Here is a 21,114-nt window from a genome sequence, read left to right as displayed (position 1 = left end):
GTTTTTCAGTTTGCTTATGGCGGTATACATCTAATTGAGTCTTAATTAGTCTTAGTGCCAGCATCGGCAAAAAATACAGATAAACTCTCTTGGTAGATAGTGTGGTCTACAGCTTATCGTGAGATACTCTACCTCAGGCGAGCAAAACCTTGAGACTTCCTTAGATATCGTGCAGCAGCTGTTTTTTACAAATATACATAGACCGCCACCCCTTGTCTTACCAGAGGCTGCTGTTCTATCCTGCCGATGCAGTGTATAACCCGCCAGCTCTATGTTATTCATGTTGTCGTTCAGCCACGACTCGTGAAACATCATGAAAAACAGTAATACTGATAAAGGTAATACAAATAAAATGTATTTATAATACTACTAAATTGTCTTTTGTAATTATAATCATCTTTAGCAAATACTTTAAAAGACCAGTGTTTCAACCATTCATATTGCACTGTAAAATGTACTGTATAATTACACTCAGTAGCACCTTTAGCATTCAAAACACAGAGTTTCCAGACCCAGAGTCATCTTTGCTATTATTATGGCCATTTATGAAATGCAATCAGGGGGGGGGGGGGGGTAGGCAGGCTGCTGCTGCCACAGTCCAGGTCTGGATGAAGCACAGGAGCCATGGGTTGGTGTCCCGAGAAGCAGCCCATCTCAGAACTGTGGTCCTGGGGAGAGGAGAGCAGTGAGGGGGGTTCCTCTGGCGGATTTCTTCATGGTTTTCTTCTTTCTGCTACTACTGCATTTGCTGCTGCTTCCTCTGTTGTTGTTGCCTGGAGTCAGCATTTGCCTGGAGCGTGAAAGACGGCGAGAAGAGATCAGTATCAGGAGGGAGACTGCGATATATGAAGAAAGAAAGAGGCAGAAGGGAGAGGGGGGAAATGAAGTTATCCAGAGAAATAAAAAGAGATGGAGAGGAAGAGACTGATGATGTCAGACACGGGGGAAAAAAAGAGAAGAAAGATTCAGACAAAGAAAACATGAGAAAGCAAGATATGAGGTCTGGCTTAGCATGCAGTCTCTCTGTGAGAGGATCCACTTACTCGGTGTGTGTTTGTGTTCCACGTTGCATCTGTCCGCCCTGCTCTGCTCCCAGTTGCACGTTGTGTGTTGAGTTTCCACAGCATGTCTGTCGGGTTTAAAGTGAACCACACACACCCAGGAAGGCCAGCCCACTCAAATACCTCTCCATCACAGTTGACAACTCTATGGTGTCCCCCACCCAGAGTGCAAAGAACCTCAGCGTGAACAACACCCTGCTGTTTTCTGCAAACACCCAAGCAGTGACTCTCTCCTGCAGGTTCATGCCCTACAGCATCCGTAGAAAATGATTTCCTCACACAGGAAGTGGCACAGGTCCTAATCCAGGTACTTGTAATCTCCCATCTGGACAACTGCAACTCTGCTGGCTGGGTTCACTGGTTGTGCCATCAAACCCTTGCAACTTATTCAGAACGCCGCAGCCAGCCCGCCTGATGTTGAACCTTCCCAAGTTATCCCATGTCACCCAGCTCCTCTGCACTTTCCACTGGCTCTCAGTGGAAGCTCGCATCCACTTCAAGACCCTGGTGCTTGACTATGGAGCAGCAAGGGGAACTGCCCCCTCCCTACCTTCAGGCAGTGGTCGAAAAAGTACCCAATTGTCATACTTGAGTAAAAGTAAAGATACCTCAGAAAATGACAAGTAAAAGTGAGTCACCCATTAAAATACTACTTGAGTAAAAGTATTTGGTTTGAAATATACTTTAGTACCAAATGTAAATGTCACTGCTAAAATATACTTAAGTATCAATAGTAAAAGCATGAATAATTAAAAAATCCTTATATTAAGCAAACCAGATGGCACAATTATTATTATTTTTTTACAGAAAGCCAGAGGCACACTCCAACACTCAGACATAATTTACAAACTAAGCATTTGTGTTTAGTGAGTCTGCCAGATCAGAGGCAGCAGGGATGTTCTCTTGATAAGTGTGTGAATTGGACCATTTTCTGTCCTGCTAAACACTCAAAATAATAAAAGTAAAGTACATTATTTTCTTTAGGAACATAGCAAAGTAAAAGTTGTCAAAAAATATAAATAGTGAAGTACAGATTCTCCAAAACACAACGTAAGTAGTACTTTAAAGTATTTTTACTTAAGTACTTTACACCACTGCCTTCAGGCTATGCTCAAACCCTACACCCCAAGCCATTTCTAGTTTCTTGGCCGGGTCAGCTCCCGCTCGTCCCAGTCAAAGTTCTTCTCTGTCCTGGCATCCCAATATTGGAATGAGCTTCCCCTGGACGTTAGAACGGCCGAGTCCCTTGACCATCTTCCAAAAACGTCTGAAAACCTACCTCTTCAAAGAATCTTCATTACATCCCACAGCGACAAAAACAATTAAACAACACTTGCCTTTTCCTGATTACTTTGAGAAAGATGTACTTACTACAACTGTGATATGTGGCTGTCTCACCTATCTATCTTAAGATGAATGTGCTAATAACTAAGTCGTTCTTAATAAGAGCACCTTGCTAAATTACAAAAATAAAAATTTATAAATGTTTACATGTCTATGGTGAGTGTAAGCACCTGAGCTGATTGCCTTATTGAAAAATTATTGTAACAGTTCTTCTCAAGACATTAGATTTGAATTAGGATAGATTTCTTACATTTTAAAATATTATCATCATTACAGAAATGGTAGAATACAGCATGCAGTATTTTATAGGTTATATACAGTACCAGTCAAAAGTCTGGACACACCTACTCATTCAAGGGTTTTTCATTATTTTCTACATTGTAGAATAATAGTGAAGACATCAACACTATGAAATAACACATTTTGAATCATGTAACAAAATCAAAAGAGTTAAACAAATCAAAATATTTGAAATTCTTCAAAGATGCCACCCTTTGCCTTGATGGCAGCTTTGCACAACTTTGGCATTCTATCAATCAGCTTCACTTGGAATGCTTTTCCAACAGTCTTGAAAGAGTTTCCACATATGGTGAGCACTCGTTGGCTGCTTTTCTTTCACTCTGCGGTCTAACTCATCCCAAACCCAACTGGGTTGAGGTTGGGTGATGGTGGAGGCCAGGTCATCTGATGCAGCACTCCATCACTCGCCTTCTTGGTCAAATAGCCCTGACACAGCCTGAAGGTGTGTTTTGGGTCATTGTGCGGTTGGAAAACAAATGATTGTCCCACTAAGTGCAAACCAGATGGGATGGTGTATCGCTGCAGGATGCTGTGTTAGCCATGCTAGTTAAGTGTGCCTTGAACTCTAAATAAAATCAGTGTCACCAGCAAAGCACCCCCACACCATTACACCTCCTCCTCCATGCTTCACAGTGGGAACCACACGTGCGAAGATCATCCGTTCACCTTCTGTGCGTCTCACAAAGACACTGCGGTTGGAACCAGAAATCTCACATTTGGACAGATTTCCACCAGTCTAATGTCCATTGCTCGTGTTTCTTGGCCCAAGCAAGTCTCTTCTTATTGGTGTCCTTTAGTAGTAGTTTCTTTGCAGCAATTTGACCATGAAGGCCTGATTCACACAGTCTCCTCTGAACAGTTGATGTTGAGATGCGTCTGTTTCTTGAACTCCATGAAGCATTTATTTGGCTTGCAATCATAGTGCTTGATGGTTTTTGTGATTGCACTTGAAGAAACTTTCAAAGTTCTTGGCATTTTCTGGAATGACTGACCTTCATGTCTTAAAGTCATGTCATTTGAGCTGTTCTTGCCATAATATGGACTTGGTCTTTTACCAAATAGGGCTATCTTCTGTATACCATCCCTACCTTGTCACAACACAACTGATTGGCTCAAACGCATTAAGAAGGAAAGAAATTCCACAAATTAAGCCACACCTGTTCATTAAATGCATTCCAGGTGATTACCTCATGAAGCTGGTTGAGAGAATGCCAAGAGTGCGGAAAACTGTCATCAAGGCAAATGGTGGATACTTTGAAGAATCTCAAATATATTTTGATTTCTTTAACACTTTTTTGGTTACTACAGGATTCCATGTGTTATTTCATAGTTTCGATGTCTTCACTATTATTCTACAAAGTAGAAAATAGTAAAAATAAAGAAAAACCCTGGAATGACTGGATGTGTCCAAACTTTTGACTGGTACTGTATCTATACTATATAGTTGTTTCATGACAGAAAAATATTGCTGGATTGACATCAGCACTTGTTTCAGTCTAACACTCAAATACATACAAAGCAAGAATTGCAAATAATGGCTTCATAGAGTTTATTTGTCATGCTTGAAAGTGCATAGATAACCTTTGGTTACCCAAGAGTAACCAAGGGTAGGGTGGACCTGATACTGAAGGTACATACATGAAATCCTGAAACAAAGGATTTACTCAGCGCAATGATGCCACTTAATGGACATTCTGGATAGTAATTTAAATAGTAACATTATAGCCTATATTATGTGTTTTAAGTGTTTGTGTTGTGGCATAAAGAGTGAAAATAGCTGGTGACTTCCTGATCAAACAGACAAAATAGGATGAAAATACATAATCCAACACTCCTTTTGGTGATAAATAAAACATGCATTATTATATACTGTAAACATACTGCAACAATCAATATCAATGAAGTTTTGGCATTTACAGCAAAATAGGTCGAGCTTACAACATTCTAAATTGTACATAACTGTAGAGACTGGACTTGATGAGAGTAGTACAGTACTGATATTCAAGTATAACCAGACAATGCCCTTTCCCCATATCACATATGCATGGAAGGAACATATCTGACTCAAACTGCACCATAATTACATCAGTCTAAACATAATGGAGGTAATGGAGTTTTGATAAAGAAATCATAGCAATAATATAGTGCAAAATCATTATTCAAAATCATTCATTATAGGGCTGACCCCCATTTAGTCGAATGGTCAATTCATTGGCCGATAAGCTGTTGGTCGACCGAGATCTCTTTAGTCAAGCAGTAGCAATTATTGTAATTTTTTTTCATGGTGCACAAGACCTGTCTGATTCACGGCTGTCTCAGTCCATCACTCTAAGATGTGATGCTGAAATTTTATATGGTTATATTAGGTAAAAATAATGGTGCAACATTAATTAATCAAATATTAATTTAGAACAAATTAGTTTTCTCCCGCATTGGATACGGTCACTGTCCGCGGATCTGAAACAATCTTCAGTGCGCCATAGAATTGCTGCCTTTCCCTATGTTGCTATGTGCATAATAGCAAAGTTAACCAGGATATTGGGATTGAGAACAATGCGGTGGAGGCAGCAGCAGAGACGGGGAAACAGCCCTTACCGTAGCCTAATTGTCTAAGAAAATTGAGGAGCGAGGAAATCACAATTGAATTAGGTCTATAATGAATAGCCTAACTGTTAAATGTGCCTGGCTTTATAAATCATCCATATACATCTACAGAAATAAGACAGATATTGCTTCTGTTGCCTGTTTGAGTGTTTCTTTAACAGCCTACTAATTCCATGAGCACCAAGCATCATGCAACGGCAAAATGGCGGCTAAAGCAATTTCACAGAATTGGCTGTTTTTAATCATTATAATAATGAGTAATGTCGTCATCATTAGTAGGCTTTGTATTTTAACCTTGTATAACCACCATCAAGGTGTAGGCCTAAGAGCACGTCCTGTTTACTACCATAACTACCATACCATAACTTACTTAGGCCTATATTTCATTACATAGGATACTGTATCAATCAATCATTCAATCCTTTGTTCATGCCATCACAAAGCATACGAGACAAACATGCTTTGAAATGCAATCAAGCATTTTAGTTTTACTCTTAAAAAAACGGAAGCTTTGAATAATTTACCGAATCAATAAAGAAACCGCAATTCATGAATGCATGCAACTGTTTTTAATCTGATGTAATAAAGGATTTATATATTCTTTTTTCATTAGTACAGACTCTCTGGTACACTTATTTATTTAGTGTTGTTTAGACTGTTCCAAATGGTTATAAAAATAATATTGTAATCTAACAGCAACTGCTTGGCACACGATACTCACAACGCTTGCGCCTATACCCAAATATTTCTTAATCTCCAGTAGTTTCCACAACTAAGTCAAATGTCTTCGACAGATCTGACTTCCCCTTTCCCTCTTGAGCAACCAGTAAATATTTGCTCATTTTGAGTTTCTTTTTCCATGTCCTCCGCATCCATTTTGCTAGTTGACATTATGGGTTTGGAGTTTGTTATAAGCAATTTATTGATGTGATTATGATAGGCTATAGGCCCTATTGATCACATGCATGCGATGCTTACATGTTTCATGTAAAGAGAGCAAGGGTTGAGGGAATAGGGAATATTTTTTGGAAACAAATTAGGGATTTCGATAACATAACTTTTCAGTCAGAAACAAGTAAGAAACTAAATGGCTGAAATGATGTTGCAGTTTCAGCACGGACAGCGCAATAAGTTTAAACATTTTGATTGGTCGAAAGAACTGGAAGACTCTCGGTCGACCAAGATTTTATTTTTAGTCGGGGACAGCCTTAATTTGTCATTATAACAGCAGTCTTGATTACAGTGATTTCATAAAGAGGTATAGGCTATTTGGTTTAGGGACCAAGGCACCACATTCATACACCATAATTAAATATAATTCATATAAATACCCCACCCTCAGACCCCCAGACTGTTCCCCCAGGCTCTGGGTCTAGGCGGTGAGAGAGAGGCTCTGGGTCTAGGTGGTGAAAGAGGGCTCTGGGTCTAGGGCAGTGAAAGAGGGGCTCTGGGTCTAGGGCAGTGAGAGAGGGGCTCTGGGTCTAGGGCAGTGAGAGAGAGAGGCTCTGGGTCTAGGGCCATGAGAGAGAGAGGCTCTGGGTCTAGGGCCGTGAGAGAGAGAGGCTCTGGGTCTAGGGCCGTGAGAGAGAGAGGCTCTGGGTCTAGGGCCGTGAGAGAGAGGGGCCCTGGGTCTAGGGCTGTGAGAGAGAGAGGCTCTGGTCTAGGGCTGTGAGAGAGAGGGGCTCTGGGTCTAGGAGATGGGAGAGGGGCTCTGGGTCTATGGTGGTGAGAGAGAGAGCTTTACCCAGCTGATATTGCTCCTTCATGGGCTCGGGCCCCTGCTTCTCTGGGCCCTTCTTCAAAAGACTCCTCCTATCAAACTCTGCTGTGATCTCAGCCAGTGTCCTGCCCTTGGTCTCGGGCAGAGTGAGGCCCACAAACAAAGAGGTCGCCACACAGACGCAACAGAACGGGATGAAGCAGAGCGCATTGAGGTAACTCACTATGAATGGAAAAGCCATGCCTACTATCAAGAGGTTGATCCACATGAGGGACCCAGCCACCATGTAGGCCGCAGGCCGAGCCGTCTGGTCAAAGATCTCAGCAGGCAAGATTCCCGTAACCCCGGCAGGGCCCATACCAAAGCTGAGGATATAGCAGAACACACAGGCCATGCTGAGATAGGGCATCCCTGGGACAGAGTAGCCCTGGAGGGTCAGGGCCAGGGTGAAGACCAGCGCCCAGACCGCCATCAGGGCGTATCCGCCACTGAGGAGCATCCTGCGGCCCACACGCTCAACCAGCAGGTTACACACGACGGCAGCAGTGAACTCGCAGGCCCCAGTGCCGATAGAGACATACTGGACCTTCTCCACAGGGATCCCTGCTGCTAGGAAGATGTACGAGGCATAGAAGTAGATGGAGTCATTACCACACAGCATCATGGCACTGCTAGCAGCCATCACAGTGCGTAGCTGGGGGTGGAGGGAGCGGTTGGAGAACAGGTCCCAGGGAGTCTGACTCTTGGCCGTGGCCCCACCGGCGTCAGCCTGCTCCTGCAGCATCTCCTCCATCTCCAGGCTGAAGTCAGCCCCGCCGCGGAACCTACCCAGAGCCCGGGCGCACGCCTCCTTGTTCCCCTGGTCCATGAGCAGGTAGCGGGGGCTCTCAGGGAACCAGGGCAGGGTGAGTAGCTGGAGGAGGCCTGGGAGGGCATTGCTGGCCAGGAGGTAGGGCCAGAGGGGCTCGGTACCCAACAGCTCCGTTAGACCCACCACCTGGCCCAGGAAGATCCCAAATGCAGTGAACACGGCCGAGGAGAAGGCCACAGCGCCACGCAGGTGTTTGGGGGCACTCTCTACGAAATACATGGGCTGGACGTTCATGCTCACTCCAGCGTTGACCCCCACTAGCAGGCGGGCAAAAATAATCATCTCAACTGACCTTGCCGCCCTGCTGGTAAGGGCGAGGACTGCACCGAGGAACAAGAAAGAGTTATTGAGAAGTAGTGAGTTCTTCCTGCCACAGCGGACAGCCATGGGTCCTGCCAGAAGAGCCCCGGTCAGGCCACCCAGGGAGAAGGCAGACACGATCACGGTCCACAGCAGGGTCACCTGGGAGGTGTCTAGGCCGGTTCCCCAGCGCTCCCAGTATGTGTCATTGATGAACCTCTGGATGTGGTTGGTGGGGGCGTTGATCATGGAGAGGTTGTAGCCGTACTGGAAGGTGCCACCGATGGCAGCGGAGCACACCGCCAAGGTGAGGGTTCTGGAATTGCCTGCAGGCCTATCTGTCTCTGTGTCATCATCCTCTCTAACATTCATTTGCAAGATTTGAAACTGTGTTGATTCTAATAATAATTTATTCCTTAAGAGGACAGATGCATCAGGCTCAGAGCTTACTGAACACTGGTTTGACAGCAGCTGTGTTTTCGAGACACACAGTAAATAAAGTAATGTATGAGCCAGAATGGCCGATGGTAGGCCAATATTTCACCTGTTTCTGTAGCGTGAGGGAGCTTGTCTTGATAGCTACTGGACAGGACGCTAAATTCTATGCCCAAACGTAACTCAACCGTTGGAAAAATAAGAATTAGGGAGGGAGTCTTACCATATTGATGGAACAGATAAACAAATCTGGCACAGACCAACATGTATATTGAAAGAAAGCGTATTTCTGATTCAGGATGACGCTAGCTACCGGTGTCCCCTTGATGTTGAAGGATATAGCAAATACGGGTACATCCATGAATCGGAAATTCAGAATACGTGTTTGCCAATCAAAAACGCAGAATACTTTGGTGGGCGTGTTCCTTTCTTGTGACGCTAGACTAAGCTGAGAGTCCGCGCTCATTGGCTATTCAGGAGAGAGACGAAGGCGCTTAAAAACACAGCCTGCGTTGAAGGACTGAAACAAAACGAAACTAACATTTAGCAAATAAGTTGTTTATCTTCAAGGTGAATCCAAACCCCGATATATTTGACCTATTGTTAACATTTGTATATATTGTGAAATACATGCATTAGCTATCATGACCTAGCTAGTTAGGTCATTAACCAGCGTTGGCTAGTTAGCTTAGAACAAGCTCAGCTAATGCTTGCTAGTTTTTAAGGTTAGACCAAATCGCCATTTACGTGCTAGTGCCCACTACTAGTCAAATGTTTGTTGTAGCTGCTTGAACTTGAGATAATCATAGTCTTACTAGAGACCACCCCTCCTAGCCACCGTGCTTCTATGTCTGCGTTGCTTGCTGTTTGGGGTTTTCTGCTCAGTTTCTGTATAAGCACCTTGACGTCTGCTGATGCAAAAAGGGCTTTATAAATACATTTGATTAATCAAGTACAGTAGCCAGCAAACTAGCTCGAATGTCAGCTAGTTATGTTAGGAGTTAATTTTGCACTTGCAAATAAAACACCGGATTCAACTATATTCAACTAGTTGGCTAGTTTAATCAGGAGTCTTATTGCTGGGATAGAACAAAACATGTGTGCACACCCTGTGGTAGGGCCTTGGGGAAACACGGGTCTACTTGTCAACTGTGTGTGTGTGTTTCAGGCACCATGCAGTCCAGGCGATGGTTTGGTGGGTCTGGGTTTAGCTTTGCAGATGACCCGGTCACAGAGACGTTGTCCCAGGCCATCCGAGGCACAGGAGAAGAGCTGGACCGAGAGCCAGACACTGGGGTGCTGTTTGGCAGCCTACGTGGGAGCGTGGTAGGCCTCCGGTATTATACTGGCGTGGTAAGTAGCTATCTACCAAAAGGTAAAGAAAAACTTGCTAAATCCATGAATCTTGAGTTGGTCCCAGAGTTTGTCCTGACCACTCCTGGCTTTAGGCTAACTAACTTCTTACTACTTTTACTTTAACTTATGCGTCACGAATAGGCCTTGAGAATGAATGACCCTATTATGTGTGTATAGGTGAACAAAGGGGAGATGGTGTCTCTGGTGCGTCAGCCTCAGAACCCCTACGACCGTAATGCGGTGATGGTGGCTAACGTCTATGGCAGTCAGGTGGGGCACATCAAACGAGAGCTAGCCGTGTTGTTGGCTAACATAATGGACAACAACTTGGCCAGGGTGGAAGGGTGAGTGAGTGTGTGTGAGAGCAGGGCTGACAGTGTCCATGGGTCTTGTCAAAGTTCATGTAGAGGTCCATGGATCAGTGTTTATAACTGATATGCAGCTGTGTGTGTACAAGCCAAGGTAATGAACTGTTTTGTGTGTGTTTAGGGTGGTGCCGTTCGGGGTGACAAACCAGTTCACCATGTCTGTAGTTCTGTCCTTCTGGGGGCGAGAGGAGAACAGAGATGCAGTGGTGAGGCAGATAACTTCCCACAGCTTCAAACTGCAGAGTGGGCCTACAGGTACACACACACACACACACACACACATGCTGACACAGGTACACTCATAGCCTCCTCCTGGGCAATCTCTTGTCTCACTGTGTGTGTGTTTGTGTGTCATTTGGGAAAGGATTCATGTGTGCAGATGGTTCTAGAGATCTGCCCAGGAAGAGTGTCCTACTGACTCCAGAAGAGGTATTATACTTCCAACCATCTGCTTCCCAAATAGCACCCTATTCCCTATTTAGTGTTCTACCTATTTAGTGCACTACTTTTGACCGGGACCCATAGGGCTCTTGTCAAAAGTAGTTCGCTATGTACAGAATATGGTGCATTTTGATCAGACACAATACACTTAAAAACAAATAGGCTTATAAAGATGTACACCAAGAAATTGAAAATTATGATTTCCTATGTCTGGGTTGTCGTATCACGCCGTTTCCTCCCCTCTCCTGCAGTTGAAGAATGCATTTGACAATTTATTTGAAAACCTGATGGAGGATAAGATTGGAGAGAGAGAGGCAGTGGAGGTAAGTGCATGTATACTTGTGTGTTTTTAAGAGAAGCGGGAGAGAGTGTGGAGAGTCAGGAATGGAGGGCCTCCTGAGTGGAGCAGCGGTCTAAGGCACTGCATTGCAGTGTTGCGGCATCGCTACAGCCTGGGGTTTAAGCCCAACTGGCCGTGACCGGGAGTCCCATAGGATGGCGCACAATTGGCCCAGCGTCATATGGGTTAGGGGAGGGTTTGGCTGGTGGGCGGGCTTTCCCGGGCTCCTGCAGGCTGTCTTCAGTTGTCAGTTGAACAGTGTTTCCTCCGACACATTGGTGCAGCTGGCTTCTGGGTTTAATCGGGTGGGTGTTAAGAAGTGCGCTTTGGGGGCCTCCCGAGTTAATTTTACCTTTATTTTACTAGGCAAGTCAGTTAAGAACAAATTCTTATTTTCAATGACGGCCTAGGAACAGTCGGTTAACTGCCTGTTCAGGGGCAGAACGACAGATTTGTACCTTGTCAGCTTGGGGATTCAAACTTGCAAGCTTTCGGTTACTAGTCCAACGCTCTAACCACTAGGCTACCCTGCCGCCCCTGTGATGCAGTGGTTTAAGGCACTGCCACTAGAGATCCTGGTCGAGTCCAGGCTCTGTCACAGCCGACCGCGACCGGGAGACCCATGGGGCGGCGCACTATTGGTCCAGCGTTGTCCGAGTTAGTTGAGGGTTTGGCCAGCAGGGATGTCCTTGTCCCATCACGCTCTAGCAACTCCTGTGGTGGGCCGGGCGCATGCACGCTGACATGGTCGCCAGGTGTACTGTTTCCTCCGTCACGTTGGTGTGGCTGGCTTCTGGGTTAAGCTGGCATTGTGTCAAGAAGCAGTGCGGTTGGGTTGTGTTTCTGAGGACGCGCGGCTGTCGACCTTCGCCACTCCCGAGTCCGTACAGGAGTTGCAGCCATGAGACAAGACTGTAACTACTAATTGGAGAATGAAAAACGGTAAATAAAAATGGTAAAAATCATAATAAAAAGAACGCTTTGGCGGTTCATTTTTCGGAAGACACGACTCGACCTTCCCCTCTCCTGAGCCCGTTGGGGAGCTGAAAATTCTTGAAATTATCTGGATTGACTGACCTTCATGTGGCTATTTTAAGAATCTCAAATATAAAATATATTTTGATTTGTTTTAACACTTTTTTGTTTGCTACATGACTCCATATGTGTTATTTCATAGTTTTGATGATTTCACTATTATTCTACATAGTAGAAAATAGTAAAAATAAAGACAAAACCCTGCAATGAGTAGGTATGTCCAAACTTTTGACTGGTACTGTGTGTACACACCCACACACACACTACTGTTCAAAAGTTTGGGGTTACCTAGAAATGTCCTTGATTTTGAAAGATAATTACATTTACATTGTCCATTTAAAATAACCTCAAATTAATCAGAAATACAGTATAGACATTGTTAATGTTTTAAAGTTGCTGATAATGGGCCTCTGTACGCATATGTAGATATTCCATTACAAATCAGCCATTTCCAGCTGCAGCAGTCATTTACAACATTAACAATGTCTACACTGTATTTCTGACCAATTTGATGTTATTTTAATGGACAAAACATTTGCTTTTCTTTCAAAAACAAGGATATTTCTAAGTGACCCCCAAATTTTGAACTCCAGTGTGTAGGTATATATATATACACACACATACACACTGGAGTTCAAAATTTGGGGGTCACTTAGAAATATCCTTGTTTAAAAAAGTAATTAAAAAAACAGATGAAGTGAAGATAGATGTGGTACAAGACATTAAGACTTATCAGCCATCTATTTTATCCATTATTCTTTATTTTGATACAATCTAACCTCCGATGACGCAGATACTCATCAGTAGCATGGGTAGAAAAATATTTCTTTGTCTTCAACCTTGGGTTGAGTTTTGGGTTCGTTTACTTGTTATATATGTATATGTGTACACACACACACACACACACACACACAGGAAGGAGGAGGTTGAAATCGGATTAGACTCATGGCTATTTGTGTTTGTGTGTGTATCTTTCGATCTACAGGCAGTGTGTACTCCGCTGCTGCCCCACCAGAAGCAGGCTCTGAGCTGGATGTGTGTGTGTGAAAACAATGCTGCGCTGCCCCACTTCTGGGAGGTTAAGGGGGAACTGTTCTATAACACACTCACACACTCCTCTGTTAGAGAGAGACCGCAGAGGGTCCGGGGCGGCATACTGGCTGACGACATGGGACTGGTGAGACGAACACACACACTGATTACTGACCATGTACAGTACATGAACACACACACACACACACCACACACACCCTTCACCATCACCACTGTGGTTTGTGTTTTCAGGGGAAAACGTTGACCACCATCGCTCTGATCCTGTCCAACTTCCACCACGGGAAACCTCTGTGTGAACCGGTAAGTGTTATGATCTGAAGTGGGCTTCCTTCGTGGCTGCTGATTGGTGAAAGGATTAGGTGATAGATTTGTCACTATCATGTCTGTTCAGATCAGGGTTGGGGGGTGGGGTCAATTCCATTTTAATTTCTCCAGTCAATTCAAAAAGTAAACCCAATTTCAAGTTATTTTTCATTAATTGACCCCAACACTGGTTCAGATCAGCTGTTGTAAAGTGAAAAGATGACAGCCTCTGTGTGTGGATTTCTGAATGTCCTGTCAGTGAGCTATGTCTCTGTAGGAGAAGTCTTCCCCTGAACCTAAGGCCTCTACCACCGCAAGGAAAAACCCTGAAGGTAAGTGTGTGTGCTCAGACATTTCAGGTGCATGCTCCTCTCTCACTAATGTTGATTCCGCTCTCTCTCGCTCTCTCTCGCTCAGGGAAGAGTGGCGACGGGGATCAGGCAGAAGTGTCTGTGGCTCCCGCTGGTCACTTCCCTTGTATGAGGTAGGTTAGAGCCTTAGCACATAGCTCTCTGCTTGCATATGTTATCACCTCTGGTTTCTGTCAGGACAAATTGTGTGTGTGTGTGTTTCAGAGCCAATCAGGCTGAAACCCAGGTGGTGTGTGTGGAGTCAGTGGAGGTGGTGCAAGAGGATGTAGTGGAGGATGGAGACAAGGACTGGGTGTCTGAAAAGAAAGGTAGAAGTCCCTAATATACACACTACTACTATTTGTGTGAGGACATGCAGACTTGGCTGAAATAATATATCTGTCCTTCACTACACAGCGAAGCGAAGGCCACAGGGAGGCAAAGCCAAGGCCACCACAACAAAGAAAGGTAAATTGGCTGTGTGTGTGATTTTGTCCCTCCTGATGCCATGTATATGTGGTGGTCTGTGCTGCAATAAAATATGTCCTTTCAGCTGCTAAGACCAAAGGGAAAGCAGTCAGCACCTCAAGAAAAGGTAAGACAGCCGTCTTTACAAGTACTGGCATTTAGGATTTGAAACAGTTTGCGTGCAACACTAGGCTTTGCATGCAAAACTGGGTGGTGTGTGTGTCTAGGGGGTGCTGTGTTGGAGGATCTGGATTTTGCAGCAGCACTGAGTGGGTTAACACAGGGAGCTCCTCAGAAAAAGAGTGTCTGTGAGTTCAATAGTCAATATGTGGTGGATATATTATATTGCTCTGCCATGCATCATTGATATACTGATGATCTGTGATAAAGCTACACGCATCCCCACCCATTTCATGACTGCATTATTTGGTGTGTGTGTGAGTTAAGGTAAAAGTGTAGTTTCGCCGGCGGAAGCTGCCTCTTCCCAGAGCACAGACGACCCAGCAGCCAGAGCCACTCTCATCATCTGCCCCTTATCGGTACTCAGCAACTGGCTGGTGAGAACACATTATTTTGCACATTCGTGCACACACATAAACAAACAGTCAGTCAGTCACACACAAACAGACAAACAAACAAACGGTCAGTCACTCTCACACACACTAACATGTTAACTTGTGTTGTAGGACCAGTTGGATCAACATGTGCGAGCGGACGTCAAGCTGAATGTGTATCTGTACTATGGCTCGGAACGCAACAGGGACACACACTTCCTGTCCTCGCAGCACATGGTCCTCACCACCTACAACGTGCTTTCTGCTGACTACTCGGTGAGTGGAGGGTGGGTGTGTGTTATCGCTCTTGATTTGGGACTGGTAAACTGCAACGCTCTCTCTTTCACTCACTCCTCTCTGTCTCTGTCTCAGGGCAGTGCTAGTCCCCTCCATACAGTGAGCTGGTTGAGAGTGGTCTTGGACGAGGGCCATATTATCAGAAACCCAAACACTAAGCAGAGCAAGGCTGTACTCAAATTAAACACACAGAGACGCTGGATACTCACAGGTACAAGCCACACACACTCACACACACTGCTAGTGGATAATGTCAACTGTTGACATAGAACATGTGAAGAGCTCAGTGTCATTTGTGTCCAGGCACTCCCATCCAGAACAACCTGAGAGATCTGTGGATGCTGGTGGCTTTTCTGCGTCTTAAGCCGTTCGACGTGAGAGAGTGGTGGAACAGAGTCATACAGAGACCTGTCACACAGGGGGAAAAGACCGGCCTGCAGTCAGTACACGCGTGCGCACACACAACAGCGAGAGAGTCATTCACAGTCATGCTAGCTAGACTGACTGGCTGGCTGACTCATGGTTTTTAGAGCCCTCCTGCTCTCTGTAGTCGACAACTGATCTCGACTACAGCATCTCACATTTGTAACAATGGCTGTGTTTATGTTTTCACTGGCTGCCAAAGCTGACAACTCAAATGTGTGTGTTTGACCCGGCGTGTGTGTTTAGGAATCTGCAGGCTCTGGTGAAGTGTGTCACGCTGCGTCGTACGAAGACCAGCCGTGTGTGTGGTCGGCCTCTGGTCTCTCTGCCAGAGAGGAGTGTCAGAATAGAGGAAGTGGAGCTGACACAGAAGGAGAGGGAGGAATACGAGCTGGCACGCACAGAGGGACGCACCACCATCAGCAGGTGTGGCTGTGTGTTTATACCTGTGTGTGGCCGTGTGTGTTTATACCTGTGTGTGGCCGTGTGTGTTTATACCTGTGTGTGGCCGTGTGTGTTTATACCTGTGTGTGGCCATGTGTGTTTTCACCTGTGTGTGTGTGTCTAGGTACGTTGCAGAGGGGACTGTCCTCAGGAACTACGCAGATGTTCTGGCTATCCTAGTCAGGCTGAGACAGTTCTGCTGCCACCCTGGCCTACTGGGAAAGACGACTACACACACAGGTAACACATATATGGGTAAAGTGTGTGTATACACATACATTTTTAACTTTTGTTGCGGATTGTTTTGTTGGTATTTTAAATAAGCCACATACCATTCTAATGAACCCCCTCCCCGACACCCTCTCCCCCACCCCTCCCCCCCTCGCCAGGTGTGGTAGCTGTGACTCCTGCAGAGTTGAGAGAGCGTCTGATAATGAAACTGAGGCTGGTGCTGGGCACTGGCTCTGATGAAGAGTGTGCTGTATGTCTGGACTCTGTTCGTCTGCCCGTCATCACACACTGTGCACACGTCTACTGCAGACCATGCATCGCAGAGGTCATACGCAGTGAGCAGGTAGTTAACTACATGCATGCCATGTGACTCTCTTGCTCTCTCGCTCGCTCGCTTGCTGCAGGCATTGACCAGGTACACTTATTGTGTGTGTGTGTGTGTGTGTGTGTGTAGGAGCAGGCGCGGTGCCCTCTGTGCAGAGGCCAGATCAAGGCCAGTGAACTAGTGGAGTTCCCTTTGGAGGAGGAGGAGGAGAGTAACCTCTTGGAGAACTGGAGGAGCAGCTCCAAGGTAACATGTACACACCTGTAGAACCACTTCTGGGGTATATTCATTTGTGCAAACTAGCAAAACATTTATTGGAAACGTTCAGGTAGTCCCTCCCTGTTTGGGCCCGTTTGATTCCTAGTGAATACCACCCCGTTGTAGAAAGTTGTTGTGCCTATAAACATTTTGTGTATACATACATGCATATACATACTTACTTACTTACTAACTAACTAACTAATTAACTGTCAAAAGTTTTAGAATACCTACTCATTCAAAGGTTTTTCTTTACTAAGTAACACACATGTAATCATGTAAGCAAATAAGTGTTAAACAAATCAAAACATATTTTATATTTGAGATTCTTCAAATAGCCACCCTTTGCTTTGATGACAGCTTTGCACACTCTTGGCATTCTCTCAACCAGCTTCATGAGGTAGTCACCTGGAATGCATTTCAATTAATAGGTGTGCCTTGTGAAAAGTTAATTTGTGGAATTTCTTTCCTTGTTAATGCATTTGAGCCAATAGGTTGTGTTGTGACAAGGTAGGGGGGTATACAGAAGATAGCCCTATTTGGCAAAAGACCAAGTCAATATTATGGCAAGAACAGCTCAAATAAGCAAAGAGAAATGACAGTCCATCATTATTTTAAGACATGGTCAGTCAATACGGAAAATTTCAAGTACTTTGAAGTTTCCTCAAGAGCAGTCGCAAAAACCTTCAAGCGATATGATGATCTGGCCCTCATGAGGTCGGCCACAGGAATGGAAGACCCAGAGTTACCTCTGCTGCAGAGGATACGTTCATTAGAGTTACCAGCCTCAGAAATTGCAGCCCAACTAAATGCTTCACAGAATCAACTGTTCAGAGGAGACAGTAAATCAGGCTTTCATGGTTGAATTGCTGCAAAGAAACCTCTACTGAAGGACACCAGTAAGAAGAGACTTGCTTGGGCCAAGAAACATGAGCAATGGACATTCGACCGGTGGAAGTCTGTCCTTTGGTCTGTTGAGTCCAAATTTGAGATTTTTTTGTTCTAACCGCCGTGTCTTTGAGACACAGTATCGGTGAGCGGATGATCTCCACATGTATATTTCCCACCGTAAAGCATCGAGGAGGAGGTGTAATGGTGTGGGGGTGCTTTGCTGATGACACTGATTTATTTAGAATTCAAGGCACAGTTAACCAGCATGGCTACCACAGCATTCTGCAGTGATACATCATCCGATCTGGTTTGGGCTTAGTGGGACAATCATTTGTTTTTCAACAGGACAATGACCCAACACACTTCCTGGCTGTGTAAGGGCTATTTGACCAAGAAGGAGAGTGATGGAGTGCTGCATCAGATGACCTGGCTACCACAATCATCCGTCCTCAACCAAATTGAGATGGTTTGGGATTGGTCGGATCACAGAATGAAGGAAAAGCAGCCAACAAGTACTCAGCATATGTGGGAACTCCATGACTGTTGGAAAAGCATTCCAGGTGAAGCTGGTTGAGAGAATGCCAAGTGTATAAAGCTGTCCTGGCAAAAGGTGGCTATTTGAAGTATCTCAAATATAAAATACATTGATTTGTTTAACACTTTTTTGCTTAGTACATGATTCCCTATGTGTTATTTCATAGTTTTGATGTCTTCACTATTATTCTACAATGTAGAAAACAGTAAAAATGAAGAAAAACCCTTGAATGAGTAGGTGTAAAACTTTTGACTGGTTTTGTGTGTGTGTGTACGCACACATACACAGTGGCAAAAGTATGCATAAATTGGTCATAAAATTGGATCTGATCTCCATCTAAGTCACAACAATAGACAAACAGTCTGCTCAAACAATTGTACGTTTTCATGTCTTTATTGAACAGACCGTGTAAACATTCACAGTGCAGGGTGGGAAAAGTATGTGAACCCTTGGATTTAATAATGAACTCAACCAAATGTTTTCTGTAGTTGCGGATCAGACCTGCACAACGGTCAGGAAGATTTTGGACAGCAGTGGCTTCTCCTGTGGTGTCCCCCCATGAACACCATTCTTGTTTAGTGTTTTACGTATCGTGGACTCGGCAACAGAGATGATAGCATTTTCCAGAGACTTCTGTAAGTCTTTAGCCGACACTAGGATTCTTCATAACCTCATTGAGCATTCGGCACTGTGCTCGTGCAGTCGTCTTTGCAGGACGGCCACTCCTAGGGAGAGTAGCAACAGTGCTGAACTTTCTCCATTTTATAGACTATTTGATTTATTGTGAACTGATGAACATCAAGGCTTTTAGAGATACTTTTGTAACCCTTTCCAGCTTTATGCAAGTCAACCATTCTTAATCTTACGTCTTCTGAGATCTCTTTTGTTCGAGGGATGGTTCACATCAGGCAATGCTTGTGATTATCAAATTCAAATTTTGTGAGATTTTATAGGGCAGGGCAGCTCTGACCAACGTCTCCAATCTCGTCTCAATGATTGTACTCCAGGTTAGCTGACTCCTGACTCCTGACTCCAATTAGGTTTAGGAGAAGTCATTAGCCTAGGGGTTCACATACTTTTTCCAACCTACACTGTGAATGTTTAAATGATGTATTCAATATAGACAAGACAAATACACACATATATATATCTGTATAATTGATTTATTACTGTATGTTCATGGAATCCGTACTCCTGGTGAATGGTTTTCATGTGCTATAAGATGTGATGGCTTCTAGCTACTGTAAGACACCCCCTGATCAACAAACGGTGTGTCTAGGTGGAGGCTCTAATGTCTAGCCTGCTCAGACTGCGCAGTGAGGACGACAGCATCAGGAGTCTTGTTGTCTCTCAGTTCACACGCTTCCTCACTATTCTGGAGATTCCACTCAGGTAACATGTACACACACACACACACACACACACACACACACACACAGAACACTTAAAAATATATTTTACCCCGGATCACTCTCTCACGCTCTGCCTCTAGGGAGGAGGGTTTCAAGTTTGTACGTCTGGACGGCACTATGAGCCAGAAAAGGCGGGCTCAGGTCATTCAGGAGTTCCAGAGCGACGCCCCTGGCAGCCCATTGATCATGCTGCTGTCACTCAAAGCCGGAGGTGTGGGGATAAACCTCAGCGCTGCATCCCGCGTCTTCCTCATGGACCCAGTAAGTGTTTCAACTGTTCAGTAATCTACACTTTCCTCACACACAGACATACATGTACACACTCTGACATTTGTGTGTGTCCACAGGCATGGAACCCAGCAGCAGAGGACCAGTGTGTGGACCGGTGTCACCGCCTCGGCCAGAAGAGAGATGTTGTCATCACTAAGGTCAGAGGTTACACTGCGGGTTGTGGGTAATGTAGTCACTAAAGTGTGTGGTTTTATCATGGACACAGAGGCAGAAGCGGTGTGTGTGTACATACAAATATTTATTGTGTGTGTAGTTCATAGTGAAGGGCTCCGTGGAGGAGAACATGGTGAAGATTCAGAGGCAGAAGCAGGATCTGGTGGAGAAGGCTTTTGGCACCAAGAACCCCATTGAGAGGAAGACGTCACGTGTTGATGAAATCCGAGCCCTGATGGAGCTGTAGATGCCAGCACTAAAAACAGCAATTCTTTTGAACAGAGCCCTCTCTGGCAGGCCAACATTGTCCTTTAAGTTTAGAGGTAATGTTCTCCCAGCTGTGTGACCAAACACACACACACTGCCCATTGTTTAGAGCAGTACTGCATGTGTGGGAATAAAGAATCTGTGACAAACCATACATTATTCTTTTTTATTTGTTTTTGGTCCTAAATTCCCCACAAAGGGAAATTCATAGCTCAGGGTTCAAACCTCTGTAAAACATCCTCTAGGAGTCTAGGGAATAGGTGAGACATGAGTTTACTGTAGACTTGACTAACTTGCTTTACTTTACAGAGCAGAGGAAAATATGAGGATAAAAGGATGTGTATCACAGGTGTAATTCCTAATAAAACTCCAATACCATTCTGTTTGCGTCCCTTTTTTGTCCAACTGTCATGTTGTTATACCAAACCAGCAGAATGCACACTGGCATGCAGGCTAGGTGGTATTTAACACTAATAGCCAATGTTTGTGTCCCGAATGGCACCCTATATAGTGCACTACTTTTGACCAGGGCCCATAGTTGATGCACATTTTGGGGGGAATTTCTCTGGGCTGTTCGCCTATAACCAGAGAATGTTCAGTACTGTAGTTCTAAACAGAAGTAATGGTCACAGACTAAATGGAAACAATTTTGTATTTGTGAGACAATAGGACTAACCGGAGTCA

General features: G+C 44.6%; 2 protein-coding genes and 1 long non-coding RNA gene across 4 annotated transcripts; 1 reads left to right on the top strand and 2 right to left on the bottom strand.

Annotated features, from left to right (window-relative positions):
- Nucleotides 1-333: 333 nt before the first annotated feature.
- LOC124039337 lies at nucleotides 334-1,915 on the bottom strand. Its single transcript, XR_006839549.1, has 2 exons — nucleotides 1,044-1,915; nucleotides 334-790 (listed from the first exon to the last, which is right to left on the bottom strand). It is a non-coding gene; the product is annotated as an uncharacterized LOC124039337 (long non-coding RNA).
- Nucleotides 1,916-4,108: 2,193 nt separating this feature from the next.
- Nucleotides 4,109-8,962, bottom strand: LOC124040247 (solute carrier family 2, facilitated glucose transporter member 11-like). The gene has a single exon (XM_046357244.1). The coding sequence runs from the start codon at nucleotides 8,570-8,572 to the stop codon at nucleotides 6,941-6,943; it is 1,632 nt and encodes a 543-aa protein (XP_046213200.1). The 5' UTR covers nucleotides 8,573-8,962; the 3' UTR covers nucleotides 4,109-6,940.
- A 108-nt stretch (nucleotides 8,963-9,070) lies between these two features.
- hltf (helicase-like transcription factor) lies at nucleotides 9,071-20,811 on the top strand. 2 transcript variants are annotated; one of them, XM_046357242.1, is made up of 26 exons: nucleotides 9,071-9,205; nucleotides 9,804-9,988; nucleotides 10,169-10,335; nucleotides 10,481-10,614; nucleotides 10,724-10,788; nucleotides 11,052-11,123; nucleotides 13,161-13,352; nucleotides 13,460-13,528; nucleotides 13,809-13,863; nucleotides 13,949-14,015; nucleotides 14,107-14,210; nucleotides 14,299-14,349; nucleotides 14,435-14,476; nucleotides 14,577-14,657; nucleotides 14,797-14,906; nucleotides 15,036-15,179; nucleotides 15,276-15,411; nucleotides 15,504-15,639; nucleotides 15,870-16,049; nucleotides 16,192-16,307; nucleotides 16,457-16,641; nucleotides 16,753-16,869; nucleotides 19,587-19,699; nucleotides 19,800-19,980; nucleotides 20,067-20,147; nucleotides 20,264-20,811. In XM_046357242.1, the coding sequence occupies exons 2-26, from the start codon at nucleotides 9,809-9,811 to the stop codon at nucleotides 20,408-20,410; spliced, it is 2,925 nt and encodes a 974-aa protein (XP_046213198.1). In that variant the 5' UTR covers nucleotides 9,071-9,205; nucleotides 9,804-9,808; the 3' UTR covers nucleotides 20,411-20,811. The 2 variants fall into 2 exon arrangements, with proteins under 2 accessions (XP_046213198.1, XP_046213199.1); XM_046357243.1 differs by lacking the exon at nucleotides 14,577-14,657.
- Nucleotides 20,812-21,114: the final 303 nt, after the last annotated feature.

This window comes from Oncorhynchus gorbuscha, linkage group LG07, assembly GCF_021184085.1.
Source record: "Oncorhynchus gorbuscha isolate QuinsamMale2020 ecotype Even-year linkage group LG07, OgorEven_v1.0, whole genome shotgun sequence".
In the NCBI taxonomy this organism is placed as follows: Eukaryota; Metazoa; Chordata; class Actinopteri; order Salmoniformes; family Salmonidae; genus Oncorhynchus; species Oncorhynchus gorbuscha.
Note: the sequence above shows the minus strand (reverse complement) of the source record. Positions and strands in the feature narration are given on the sequence as shown.

Excerpts from the sequence above, each read along its gene's own strand:
- LOC124040247 (XM_046357244.1), bottom strand. The coding sequence starts at position 8,572 with ATGAATGTTAGAGAGGATGATGACACAGAGACAGATAGGCCTGCAGGC.
- hltf (XM_046357242.1), top strand. The coding sequence starts at position 9,809 with ATGCAGTCCAGGCGATGGTTTGGTGGGTCTGGGTTTAGCTTTGCAGAT. Across the intron at positions 13,529-13,808 it reads GGAAACCTCTGTGTGAACCG|GAGAAGTCTTCCCCTGAACC; the intron begins GTAAGTGTTATG and ends ATGTCTCTGTAG. Across the intron at positions 14,211-14,298 it reads CTGGGTGTCTGAAAAGAAAG|CGAAGCGAAGGCCACAGGGA; the intron begins GTAGAAGTCCCT and ends TTCACTACACAG.